Source organism: Gekko japonicus, unplaced genomic scaffold (assembly GCF_001447785.1).
Source record: "Gekko japonicus isolate JY-2015 unplaced genomic scaffold, Gekko_japonicus_V1.1 scaffold9, whole genome shotgun sequence".
NCBI classification, from domain to species: domain Eukaryota; kingdom Metazoa; phylum Chordata; class Lepidosauria; order Squamata; family Gekkonidae; genus Gekko; species Gekko japonicus.
In genome coordinates, this window is record NW_015168044.1 from 522,631 (window position 1) to 535,833 (window position 13,203).

The following is a 13,203-nucleotide window of genomic DNA, read 5'->3' on the forward strand; positions in this document are numbered from 1 at the left end:
CTGCAGTGGAGCTGCAAGGCCGCCGGCGGCGGCCAAGACCGTTGGGGGCGGGGTGTGTGGCCTTATGACACTCTTCCGGTGATGTCAGGGGGTGCGGCAGATACTAATGAGTTATGCTAATGAGTCCTCCTAGCTTTTTTTCTACGAAACGACCCCTGAGTGTAACTAGTTTGGCTCGGGCAGGTCTGGTCAGCTCCACCAGCCCGGGGGGGAGGGGGGGGATGCTTTGTGTTTTCTTAGTGGGGCCTTGATCCTTGCTGGGGGCCTGGCTGTTTCTAGAAGCCGCCCGGTCTTGTGGCTGAGCAAAGAGCCGTGCTCTGCTTGCTGACCACATGCTTGGCTGTGCTGCCACTGCCCTCCCCCTTCACGCCCATCTCTTCTCAGGGACAGAGCTTTCTGAAAGACCAGCTCATGTAGCTGCGCTAGAGGTTTGGCTGCTTCTCCATGGGTCCCAGTGGCAGTGCCTGGCCACACATCTCCCCTGGCTGTGGCTGTCCCCTGCTCTTGTTCAGTGCTCTGTGCTATCACAGCAGTGTTGTTCCTGCCCCTTGTGCTGTGGATTGGAGAGGGGGTAAGAAAATGAGGAGGAGTGATTCAGCTGTAGATGCAGCAGAGGCCAAAGAACCAGAATGGATGGGAAGAGACTGGAAAATAGTCACCTCTGCTTTATTTCTAGGCTAAGAAATGTCAGTTCCCTTTTGTTCTGTAGCTTTTACTTCATTCGGTGCAGGCTTGACAAACTCTTTGCCACGATGGGCTTTACCGGTCATATAAATAAAAGCAGAGAATGTTTTGATTGTTCTGGGCTTTCTCTGTGTAGAGACCTGGTCTATCGGTTCTCATAAATGAGCAGTGCGGTTATCAGGGAGCAGAGTTCCACTCACTGAAGAACAGCACCTCTGATTTATCCTGTTGTACCTCTTAGCCATACAGGGAGCGGCTCACGAGTCTCCTGTCTGGAAGGCTGGACCAGAGCCCAGGGACGACGACTTCTACGGAAAGATGGAAAGCATGGTATCCGTTTATTACTCTTTCTTAGGCACATTGCCCAAGACTTGTGTGGAAGCTTCTCACCCTTCCCTGCCGATCCCTGCCTTAGCAAGGGCCTGTGTGGGGTGCCATTTTGGAATGTTTTGCTCGCATGTGGCGACAGCCAGAAATGTGAATGGCTTGGTGGGCGTGTGGCATTCTGAAGTCAGCTGTGTTGGGTGGCCACAGAGCAGTCTCTGATGTCAAACATGCCCGTGTATGTGTGGGCTGGGGTGTGGCTGGGCAGGTGTCGCACTGGGTGAGCACCTGGCTGGTGGTTTGCCAAGGCCCCCTTTGCTGGCCAGATAGCATGGGCTGGATATGTCTGAGCCACCTCGCCCTTTGGCGACTCACAGGACCTGCCAAATCAGATCCCTGCATACCCTTTGTACCCAACCTGTGGCTGAAGGCCCCGGCCCAGCCCTTCTCCTCTGTTAGGGAGCAGGCTGGGCTGCTTGTTCATTTGTGGGCTTTGTATCCAACCAGGGCTCGGGCCGACAATCCAGATCTGCCTCCCAGTCTTCAGGCCATGTGGTATGTCACAAAAAGATTTACTCCTGCTAAATCACTTCTACGTTTCCCTCTTGGAATGACTTTGCATCTCCATCTATTATTAGTTTTGTCCTGTCCCCTCCCTCTTCCTCTCCCCCACTGCTGAGGTGTTGGCATTACTTAGAAGCGTCATCTTTCAGAGCTGAGCGTGACTTTGTTGCTTGCAATCACAGGGCTTTGGGCGCCGATCTCGGACTACCTCGGAATCCTCTGTGCATTCCATAGGGCAAGAGAAACCGAATTCCTTGGCACAGCAGCCCTCTCTGCCCCGACTGCCGATCCCTGAAGAGAAGGAAACCAGAAAAGAGCCAGCACCTCAGAAGGTAACTCGGTCTTTTCTGTCTTCTGAACTTAGCCAGTGACTTTGGAGGACCAGCCTGTGCCTCCACTTCCTCCCCAGCTTGCTTACCTGAATGGTGCAGGTTTTGGAGCATAGCCTGTGGAGTGTGCAGGTATTATGGCCAGGTGCCTCGGGGCCTCCTCACACTGCGTCTCTGCAGTGTCCCACAGGAGAAATCCTGGACAGCCTCACCATACCTGTCTTGGCAGCTAGCTGCTCCTCTCTGTTTCCAGGCAGCTGCCTTACATGGATCACTGCTAGACCACACGTGTCCAGAAGGCTTTCAAGGCAGCTTGTGACACCCATTTGAAACTGTATCGAACAATTGGAATTGTCTGTTGGTTTCCAAGTTTACAAGTTAAAATGTTCTCTGCTTTGGGTGTATTCCTGTGTCTGGCAGGGTTGGCCTCTTTACTCTGCTTCCTTGAAACACTGTTCTTACACATGCACATAGTATAAAAATGTCATTTCTCCCTCCCAGTGGATGCCAATGCAGACTTCCTGTCAGGTTTCCCTCCTTCATCAGCCGTGTAACAGAAATCCTCTTCTCCATCCTACTGTGGCCTTGACCTGCTTGTTGGCCAAGGTCTGCAGAGCCCCTCGGTGTCACTCCTGTCCTATTCTGGGGGCCTTAACAGCAAACCGATGGGCTTGTTTGTGTCCCCGATCACTGACCAAGCTCTGTGTCACCTCGGAGTGCCTTGTGTCTGGGGAACGCTAAAGAGCAGCTAAAGAAATCCCCTGTGGGTTTAAGATAGGATTGTAAGCCTTGCACCTACTTCTTACTTGTGTAGCAGGTACTAGTTCAGAATAAATCTGAGTGATTTAAATCGTGTCATTGTGTTTAGAGAGGAACGTGGCTTGACTGGCTAATGAGGAAAGGCAAGAATGAAGCTCACCTTCCTGATGATAAGAACAAGTCGGTAAGTGGTCAGAACCATCATTCACGACACCTGAATCTGTGGTGTACAACAAGGTTGACAGCAGAGGGAGGACATATGCATCTGTTCCTTTAGCTCACAGTCAGGGCGATGTGCGTGTACGTACTCAGCAATTAGCATGTGGAGTTTTAACTAACATGATCAGCTAGATCAATGAGGCTTGGGGGGTCGCCTGTGGCTCTTTGACATAATACCCTTGGCTCTTCTGACCACTTTCCTTCAGTCTGGCGCTTGCCCCATATTTCAGGAAAGTGGGGCTTGTGATTCTCACCGTAGAGCAGCCACCAAAAGAGGAGTGGCAAATAAAATGGCAAGCGTCCCTGAGGGACGTGCCTCATGCCAGGGATGGAAGGAAGTGTGGCTGTTCTGCACGATGGCAGTTGTGATTAGGGGCTCTCCATGAGTGGTGGAGTGAGCACTGCTGAACTAGATGCGGAGTCCAGAGCCTTTTCCAAGCAGTCAAGTTCTTGCACTGCCTCCTTGGTTTTCCTTGTAAAAACAGAACTTTTTTTATATAGATTGTTTGGGATGAGAAGAAACAGCGATGGGTCAACTTGGATGAACCAGAAGAAGAGGTAAATGGTCTGCCAGACTCAGGCTTGCGTTGTTGATTTATGTCATTTATAATTTGCTTTTTCCACTTGGACTCAAGGTGGATTTCAACTAGGGACGGGCATGAACTGGCTGATGAACTAAAGTTTGTCGTGAATTTTGGCTGGTTTGTGAAGTGATGTTCACAAACTGAAGTGAAGAGCCGCCATGGACTTTCACAACTTTTGATGCCGTTCGTGTCGGTTCATGGAGGTTCGCGAAGAGCAGAAAACGGGGTGAAATGCCTCCCAGCCATTTCACCCCCTGCTTTTTGTTCACTGCCTAAAGCCTTTTTCACGGGGAGCAGAAAGCAGTGGTTTCAATGGCTCTGAGCCATTGAAACCCCTGCTTTCTGTTCTCTGTCACTTTTTGCTGTAAAATATTGAAGTCTCTGCCTGTTGCTGAGGAAGCCAGGAGTGCCACTGATCCACCAAGCATGAATCCCCTACCTTCCAGCACTGTTCTCTGCTTCTGTCCTTCCTCCATGGAGCTTTCTGTGCCAATGCAATCCCATATTCCCAAGTTCAGGAAGTCCTCTTTGGATAATGTCTGTTAAAAGCCCTTTTTTGTTGAACAGCTAAAGGAAGCATGATGTTGGATCCCCAAGCATCGAGAATAAATCCACGTTTTCAAGAAAAGCAAAATTTATTTCAAAGCGTTGAAGACATACTCAAACACGTTCTTTGTTAGAACTGGGGATACACAGTTAGGTCAAGCATAATAAAGGAAATTCAAACAGATACAGATCCAATGAATAGCATTCCCGCTGGCGGGCTAATGAAACGGTTGCGCGCCCAGTCCATGGGAACCAGGCAGAACATCAGACAAAACACAGGTGCAGTACTCATGAGAAAAGCAATAGGCAAGCATTACAGCATCTTCTCCCCCACACAACCTCCAGCAGTTATCTTGTGCATTCCAACGCAGGAGCAGGATGATAGAAAATAAGCCGGGTGCAACAGGGAAAGGATATGTACACAGAGGTCACAGAAAACAGAATGGCAGCTTGCTGAAGCATGACTAGGAACTCTGCCCCAATTGAGTGGGTTTCAGTTCAGTAGAATTTCCTGGGTGGAAGGGCAGGGAGCCTGTTTGTCTTCTAACACAGGAGCAGATCCATGGAAGTCCCCTTCTGATTTATGCCCAGTATAACTAGAAGCCCAACTTGCCTTGGATCAACCAGGGCAAGCAGGTGTGTTAACAAAGGCACAGGACAGAAGCCCACAGTCACAAAGGTGGATGTTCCTTCAAGGGCTAACCTTCTTTTCTTGCAGAGCAAGCCACCGCCTCCGCCTCCCACAGGCTTCCCTAAAGCTCCCCAGGCGGGTCCCTCTGGACAAGGAGGTCCTCCCAGTGGCCCTGTCAACATGTTCTCCAGGAGAGCAGGTAGCCCCGCCCGCACCCCCACCCCCGCTGCAGAGCTGTGAGTTTTATTGTGAACTGTAGAGCTGAAGTCAGCTTGATGTTCTGGTCTTCCTGGTTAGTGGTGGTATCTGTTCATGACTTATATGTTTAGACAGCAAATTGAAATATGTGCGTTTACCAAACTTAAACATATTTTACTTCTTTAACAACATCCAGTGGCTTTGCTGTCCGCAACTCAAATTGTGACTGTATCCAGTACAGCAAAGGAAGAGCAGCAAACCGCTGCACTCTGCCACCTCAGCACATCTGTCTTAGGTTTTGCTGTTTGAGAGAGGTTGATAAGATTGAAAATTTAAAATGCAATTTTTGCAGTAAAGAAAAGAAACTTTGCTGTTCTGTCGGAAAAAGTCTTGCACATAATTTTGTCCTTGTGTGGGACAAAACTAGTCCCATTTAAACAATAAACATCTCTGAAAATATGTAGTGTATGTCCACAGTATACATAGGAATTTTCATTGTTTAATGTTGTAGATTGTTACATTAAAAAAATCTTACTGTGCATTTTGAGCAAGAGCGTGGTTTGCATTTCACACATTCCAAATTAGGAAATATTTTCAGAGCTCTCTAAGTTTTTGTTGGAGTTTTTTTTTTTGCCGGGGTGGTGTCTCTGTGTTCTAAATTTCTCCCCCCACCCCAGACTGCCATATCATTGTGTTAGTTAGCTTGTAGATTGTTGTACCCCAGTGAGGAAGAGAGGTAGGCTTTGGACAGGGGACCTAAATCCATAGCCTTGAACTAGTCCTTATCCAGTTTAATTTTCATAGCTGGAACTTCCTGTGCCCTGACCTGGATAGCCCAGTCTAGCCCAATCTTATCAGACCTTGGAAGCTAAGCAGGGTTGGCCCTGGTCAGTATTTGGATGGGAGACCACCAAGGAAGTCCAGGGTTGCGACACAGAGGCAGGCGGTGGCAGACCACCTTTGTTCATCTCCTGTCTTAAACTCTGTGGGGTCACCAAAATTTGGATGTGAGGAACCTCCTGTACAGGGGCAAGTATGAAAAAGCTGGAACTGGCGAGAGTGACATGGCTATGCCTCTTGGTCCTGTGCACAGAATTCCACCCCTTTCTGTTGGCATTAGAATACTGGAAGAGGTGTTAAGTTGTTCTGCTACTGCATCCACTGTGTGTGCAGCCCACACTCGCCACGTGCTTTTCTCCCTGGGCACTGTGGAGCAGCCAGGTGTTGCTTCAGGCCTCCATTGGTCAGGGCTTGCTGCTTCTTGCCCCCCCCCCGGTCCCCCAGGCCTGAGCTTGTTGCTGTCTGAATGAGGCCTTGGCCATAACCTGTCTGTCTCCTTTGCTTTACAGCAGGAAACAGAGGGCGCTACGTTGACATCTTAAACCCAAGTGGAGCCAAGCCATCTGGTGCTGTCCCTGCACCATCTGACCTTTTTGCTCCCCTGGCCCCAATGCCTATTCCAGCAAATGTGTTTGTACCAAACTCTGGTGAGTAGTGCCCGGGGAAGGAGGTCAGGATCAAGGCTGGCCTCCATGTCGCCCCCTCTTTGTAGGCCTTCCCTGACTTGTATCTTGGGCTCTGTTCTCTCATCCCCACCCAACTGCCTCCCTTCTAAAAATGCTTGAATCACATTGTCTGTGCTTTCTGGAGGAAGGGTGGGGTACATACGTGATGTTTAGATAAAGGGCTCTGTGGTGTGATGTTTGGAGAGGCTGATTTGCTATCAGAATTCATTTATTTAGTTTGTTAAAAGGTGGGTGGTCTCTAATCTTGACCCTTTGAACAGCAATGTAAATATCTTTTTTCCCTCCAAAATTGTGTGTTAGAGGATTCTAAAAGACTGTGGCTTGCTGGCAAATCAGTCTCTTCTAATGGCAGAGAAGGTTTCTCTTTGGGCCAGCATCCATGCCCAAAGGCCTGTTTGGCTCACACAGAGACTGCTTGATCTCAGGCTTGTTTTCTGTCTGCTCACCTTGGCTTCAGCAATGCAAGGCTTGATCTTCTTCGTGGTCTCTGTGCTTCACACCAATGGGTTTAGTGCGCCTGCGCTGACCCAACCGGTGCCGTAGCAAGTTTTGTTTGCTAAACATGTGGTCTCTTCATGCAGCTCTGGAGGAGCAGCAGCCTTTGGAAGGCCAGAGGGCTGAAGAGCAGACCGCGTCAGGGAACCAGACCACGCCAGAAATGGGCGACGAACGTCCTGTAAGTTGGGGGTGGTAAATGTTCCACATGAATGGAGGTGGAAGATTTTGCTGGGTGGCAGCGCTGGGAGAATCCTTTAATCCCCGAGAAGATACGAGAGATCCTGGACTTGTGCCCTGACTGGACTTCTCTATAGCAGAGGCATTTGTGTTGTCACTTTAGCTAAAGATCTTTTTAAGCCCGCTGTTTTGCACCTGTGTTTTTTTTACCTGTATGACCAATAGGGTGATCATTTCTTTCCCTGTAGTACTTAAATTCTGCAGTCCTGCCACCTGGCTCTGAGCTCCCTTCATCCAATCCAGATGGCTCCCAGTGTGGAGAGGTAGGTCTGACTTGCTAAGTGGGTATTTGGGGCAGCTGGTGTCATATCTCAAGCCTTTCATTACACCTGCTTAATCCTTGTGGCCCAAAACAGGGACTGGAAAGAGCATAAGAAGGAAAATGTAACTTTGTCTTCAAGATCAGAACCGGTTAAGCACCCAGGCTTAGTCTAAGTGTAAACGGGAACCTTCTTCTTGAGTAGAACTTTCTACGATCTATGAAAGTGTCCCTTCCAGGCAAAGGCACCCAGTAGCTTGCTGTTTCTTTTAAATGAGAAGGTTTCCTTTGTGCATGCATTTGACTTGCTTCATGCGAAATGCCAGGAACATGCTAAATTGTACCATGCTGCAGTCACCAAGATTACATAGGCACTCTCTCTAGTGGCATCGTCAGCATATGTTCTATAATGCCAAGTGTCCTATTTTGATGCGAGCTAACCTCCATTTTGTAATGTGGATAATTTAAACAATTGGTGCTGGGAGATTTACATTCCCCCTTTTTTAAGAACTAGGATAAGTGAAAGCTTGAGGCAGTGGCCTGCATGGTGACTTTTTGATTCCCTTTTTTGTATGTTATGTTTTTTTGCTGTTTTGTAGCTTTCGCGCTCTAGTTCAATGAGTTCATTATCACGTGAAGTAAGCCAGCATTTTAATCAGGTACCTTTGGCTGGCCATTTGCACTGGCTGTCCTTTGTGTTCTGTTCTTCTCCTCCTCACCCACCGCTCTTTTTGTTTTACATTTTCTCAGTATTTTCACTAATGCTTCAAAGCACCTTCTCCCCTGAAAGTATGAATGGCTTCTTCTGAGAATGGCATGGATGAAACTGCCATTTACTCTGGGAGCTGCTACTTCATCTTGTTCAGTAACCGTCTCAGAAACACCATTTAGAATCTGACTGTATTGGGCCAGATTGCCTTGGAGTTGCTTGCCCAAAGAAGTAGTGCCGGGGCAGGGGGGCAGTCTCGTTTAGTCTTCCTAGAGCCAGGGGGGAGGCAAAAAGGACTGGTTCCACTTCGCAGGGGGAGGGGAGGTGCTGCAGGACAGTACAGTTTCACATGCTGGGAGCTCAGTTTCTCTGCCTGAGGGAAAGATTCGTTCTAGTCCCCATAACAGGGGAATTGACTATATTTATTTTGGCCAAAATACTTATGTATTTAAATACTTATAGGCAACGTGTTGATTAAAATCCTCCAGGCATTTAATTAAGAACTGCTGCTTCTCTTGGGATTCGATCCACTGGACCCTCAACATCCTGGGAATCCTCCCAGAGGAAATGCCCTCTTACTCGCCGCAGTGAAGTTGTGAGGGCTGGTCTGTGTTGCCTTTTGGCATCTGATGCTGGTTCTCCTCTCCGCTTCATGCCGTGGCGCCCCCCGCACCAGACCGCCTGTTCTGCCTGCACTTCCAGGCAGCTTGCCAATGAAAACTCTTCCAGCTGTCTCTGTGGGGCTGCTGGAGCAGTGAAAGCCTCCCTGAGTACCTCAGAGCGAGTGGGAGTTGACTTGTTTCAGCTGTGGGGTGGGGTGTTGAGGGCACTGAGCTTTCTCCAGGCCTCATCAAAAGGAAACAAGTGCTTCATCTTAGTAGGTTTGTCTTTTGGGGACTCCTGTGGTGATACTGAGAGGCATAGCCGTGCTTTGTTCTTACTCTGGGCATGAGGCTTACTGGCAGCCAGTTGGTGCAACTCCAGCCAGCTCGCTCTTGGTGGGTATGCCTAGGGTGTCTTCAACTCCCCCCACCCCCATGCACTGTTGCAGGTTTTTGCATGGGCCTTCCTTTCACCCCAGACCCTGTGGTGGTGTTGGTCACATGAAAGCTTCCCAGATACTGGGAACACCAGGATGTTTCTTTATGTCTTTGTATCCATGTGAACTGTCTGCTGCTCTGTACCTAGTTGGGGTAACAGTGTTGTTGTGGACTCATTTCTTTTGGTCAGCTGTACAGAATAAGCTTGGTGTAGAGCATTGCGTACTCAGTCTGCATCTCACTAATGGAAAGTTGTTTGCTCTCCTAGCCACCTTTGGAAGGACACCCAGCGGGAACAGTCCAGTTCTACAACCCTGCTCAGTTTGCACAGGTAATGATCCTTGTGGTATTCATCCTCACAACTCTGTAAAGGTACCGGTCATCCCTCCCTGTGGAGGGATAGGAGGGATGTCAAAAGCTAAACCAGGATTGTCTCCAAAATCCATGTCCCCCTTCAGTTAGAATTCTTTAAACTTACCTCCAGATAGTACACCCCAGAATGATTAAACAAGATAAATCCTCATCACAGTACCGTCTGGTGGAAAAACTGTGGCAATGTCGGAAATTATATTCACTGCTGGTGGGAATGCCCAGTGATCAAGCAATTTTGGAGGGAAGCGATTGATGGGATAAATGACATTGCATCACAATCACTTCCATAATGTCCAGCGTTATTGCTCCTTAATTTGAGAGAAGCCGCTGATGGGATAGATACCCAAAAAGAAACGACTGCTATTCTTCTTGCTACGGCTAGGCTGACAATTGCAACTAAGTGGAAGTCTCCCACCCCTCCAAGTCTAACACTATGGCATGAGAAAATCTGGGACCAGTTCGTAATGGATAAAATTACTAATGTAATACAACAAGCTTCTGCAGGCATAAACCTTTTATCATCTAAGTTTATTAATACGTGGGCAAGGGTACGCCAGGATTCACTTCTGATTGTTCTTCTGCACTGACCTGCTGTTAGGACCGTCTTATTTGACAGAGCATAAAAGATTTTTTGTTTTACTCATCAGTTTTTTCAATATCAATTTTTTGCCTTAGCAGTTTTTACTCCTCATCTTAAACTATTGCCATTATTATACAGTTAAGATTTTAACTAAACTTGTGGGTTTCTTAGTTCAGGTTATATGGCTTAGCAGGTTGTTGTTAATGATTATAAGTTTGATATTTTAATGAACTTGCAATGTAAAACATTCTGTGTGGATTCTTGTTATCAAGTGTATTTGGGATGTACAAGCCATTCCATGCTGGCTTGGGGAGAATATAACACAGAATATGCTTGTGTCTCTATTCAGAGGAGAGTGTTTCCCCCCTGTTGTGTTGGTAAAGATTAGATCCAGCCAAGGTGTTTGAATTTAACAGGACTGTTTTGCTTTTTCAGACTGCCGCAGTTCCAGGAAGCTCAAGACTGGGTAGCAGAACTGGACAGAGAAAATACCCCATTTTAAAATAGCCTACAGCAAATTACTGCTTCATGCATGGATTTTTGAAGAATGACTCAAGATCCCATGGCACATAGAATCCATTCTCAATAGTGAGAGGATGATCAGTTTGTCTGCTTAGATAAATTACCAAACGTACCTGTTGTTCAGAAGCCAGGTAAAATACTCTTGGGGACTAGAGAGGGACAAACCAACAGGCCCGTAAGGACCACATTCGGTTTCTTAGAAGAATGGAAGGCGCAGGGGTGTTCCCTTCCCTTCAGCTTCCTTGACTGGGATTTGGAGACTGCTCTTCAGTAGTTCGTTAAGTAATTTTTAAAAGTCTTACCCCATGTTGTAGGGAATACATATATCTCCTTTTAACACTGCAGTTTGTGGCCTTACAGGGACTGGGGCACAATTTTTATACATATAAACCAGCAGTTGGGTTTATTTACTTACCCAAAGCATTAGGACATTTGGCTGAGATTTTTTTCCCCCCTCACACATCGACTCCTTTTCCCTTTGGAGGGAGGCATAGCTCATCCAAATAAACAGAGACATATAATGAATGAAAACAACAAAACTGTGATTTGTAATCTAAGAGTTAATTGGAAGTGGATTTTCCTCGCGTACGTCTGTAGTTTGTGTTTAGGCACCTTGTTAAGCCAACTGTCTAGTCTGAAACAGCAGCTCTTTGTACAGTAGGCATTGCTGTCCTCTCGGATGAGTCCTCTTGAAGTGCAATATGGCTCCTTCTCTCTCTCTTGAACTCTGGAAAACTCAGCAGGAAGCGGCAACAGCTGGAAAACTTTCTTTTTAAACTGTAGCATGGGAGTCTGGTTTTCTGCTCTTCTGCTTCAAACTTCTTCCATTATCACAGTGACTGAGGTCTTAATTAGCTAACAGTTGCACCTTTACTAAATTTTAAGTGGCTTTAGAATTCAGCAAGCCTCACCAGTGATAGAACTGAAAGTCCTTTTGGTTTTATGCGGGAAGTCCCTGAAATCTTCGCATCTGCATAAAAAATGTGACGAGACTAAATAGCTATGCATTTGGTCAAGGTTGCTCTGGAAGCCACTGCATTCAGATACCAATAATGCTGATGGACAGAATGTTATGGAGGGGTTATTGATGCTGACCCTTTGTGAGTTAATCCCATGCATTTGGGATCTAGAAAGCCTTAAGTGTGTTATGAAGGGACTGTGTTCAGAAGGAATGAGTAACAATCCACTGGTCCTGCCAGTGTGGCAGCAGCCTGCCACCCGAGCCCTTCTCAGATACATCTTTCCCCTTCTACAGAACATGATATTTTTTCTGATCTCTGTCTTTTCTGTGTAGACGGCCAAACGTCTTTCGAGAAACTTCTTTGGAGCAAAGAGCCACTGTCTTTCCTAAATGTTAGATTGACATTGTACATTCTTAAATAAAATATTTTGCGCTCTGAAGCACCTGTGATTATTGGGGTTGCCAGCTCTGTGCAGAAACATCAGGCTGGAGGATTCTGGGTAGTCAAAGAAATGTGAAAAGGGGCAAGGTGAACAGAGACTATGAGTTTCATGTATCTTGTTTCATTGTGTCTTATTACTTTAACCGTTAAATGTGGAGCTACCGTAATGGATGTAAAGGCATCATCATGTTCCCTTCTCCCTTCATCCCAACTTCTGCCTCCAAACATCTCAGCAAGATGGCATGATCCACACATCAGATGTGTGAAACCAGACTCCAGGGTTCTAGAGCCAGATGCATTACCCAGGAAGACTTGGAGCTGTTCTCTGCAACTGCTCTATCATCTTACCTACAAAGGGCAAACTAGAGATTGGGTGATCCAACCCACAACAAAATTAGCTGTGAAATTCCTAGCCTAATCAGATCTTCTAACTGTACTAGTAGATGGAAAGGGGGGAAAACATTTCCATTCCTACCTGTCCACTTCAGTCATCTCTGGAGGCCTTGCTGTGGGTGCCCCTGCTATCTAATGTTGAGTTATTTGATGTTTGACTGGATTGAGTTTTCTACCCTCCTCTGAAGGGGGGGGGGCAGCAAAAAGAAAATAGGACCCTCCCAAATTAATCCCCCCCCCCATATTTAATGGTCTGCTTCTGGCCCAAGGACTACCATATGTAGATCATTCTGGGCTGCTGCTTTTTGTGTATTTTATCCTGTTATTCCCTGGCTTGTTTTAGTAGTGGCCTATTTGTTTCCTTAATTAATCTTTTCTAGTGGTTTTGTTATCTTAGCTATTTTGTTGTTGTTGTTGTTCAGTCGCACAGTCGAGTCCGACTCTTTGCGCCCCCATGGACCAGCTCCCGCCAGGCCCTCCGGTCTTCCGCCGTCCTCTGAAGTTTGCCCAACCATCTCATCCTTTGCCGTCCCCGTCTTCTTTGGCCTTCAATCTAAACTGCCTCAAGCAGGTTTCTGGACAGGTGGCATATAAAGTTTCTAAAAAAAATAAGGAGAGGAAGGATGGGCACAAAAAAAATAAGTAAAATATAACAGCAGCTGCTTTCAAAGTATGTGGGGGAAAGGAAGAAAAGAGGTTCCTGTGCACTGAAATCCCAATGACAAAGAAAAGGAATACAAAACGCGAGGAGATCTTACAGTGCTCGAGTTGGAAGGGGAAATGCCATTGGGGGGCGGGAAAACAGGGAAGGGAGGAGGAACAAAGG

General features: G+C 47.1%; 1 protein-coding gene across 2 annotated transcripts in view; it reads left to right on the plus strand.

Annotated features, from left to right (window-relative positions):
• Positions 1-11,972, plus strand: part of SEC16A (SEC16 homolog A, endoplasmic reticulum export factor) — a 47,029-nt gene extending 35,057 nt beyond the window's left edge. Inside the window, exons 21-31 of one of the 2 annotated variants that reach the window (XM_015414219.1) lie at positions 926-1,014; positions 1,516-1,563; positions 1,755-1,904; positions 2,770-2,844; positions 3,381-3,437; positions 4,728-4,839; positions 6,188-6,325; positions 6,946-7,040; positions 7,288-7,362; positions 9,376-9,438; positions 10,495-11,972. In XM_015414219.1, the coding sequence (XP_015269705.1) occupies positions 926-1,014; positions 1,516-1,563; positions 1,755-1,904; positions 2,770-2,844; positions 3,381-3,437; positions 4,728-4,839; positions 6,188-6,325; positions 6,946-7,040; positions 7,288-7,362; positions 9,376-9,438; positions 10,495-10,566 (974 nt within the window). In that variant the 3' untranslated portion in view covers positions 10,567-11,972. The remainder of the gene's footprint in view (positions 1-925; positions 1,015-1,515; positions 1,564-1,754; positions 1,905-2,769; positions 2,845-3,380; positions 3,438-4,727; positions 4,840-6,187; positions 6,326-6,945; positions 7,041-7,287; positions 7,363-9,375; positions 9,439-10,494) is intronic. The other variant, XM_015414220.1, reaches the window with a different exon arrangement.
• Positions 11,973-13,203: the final 1,231 nt, after the last annotated feature.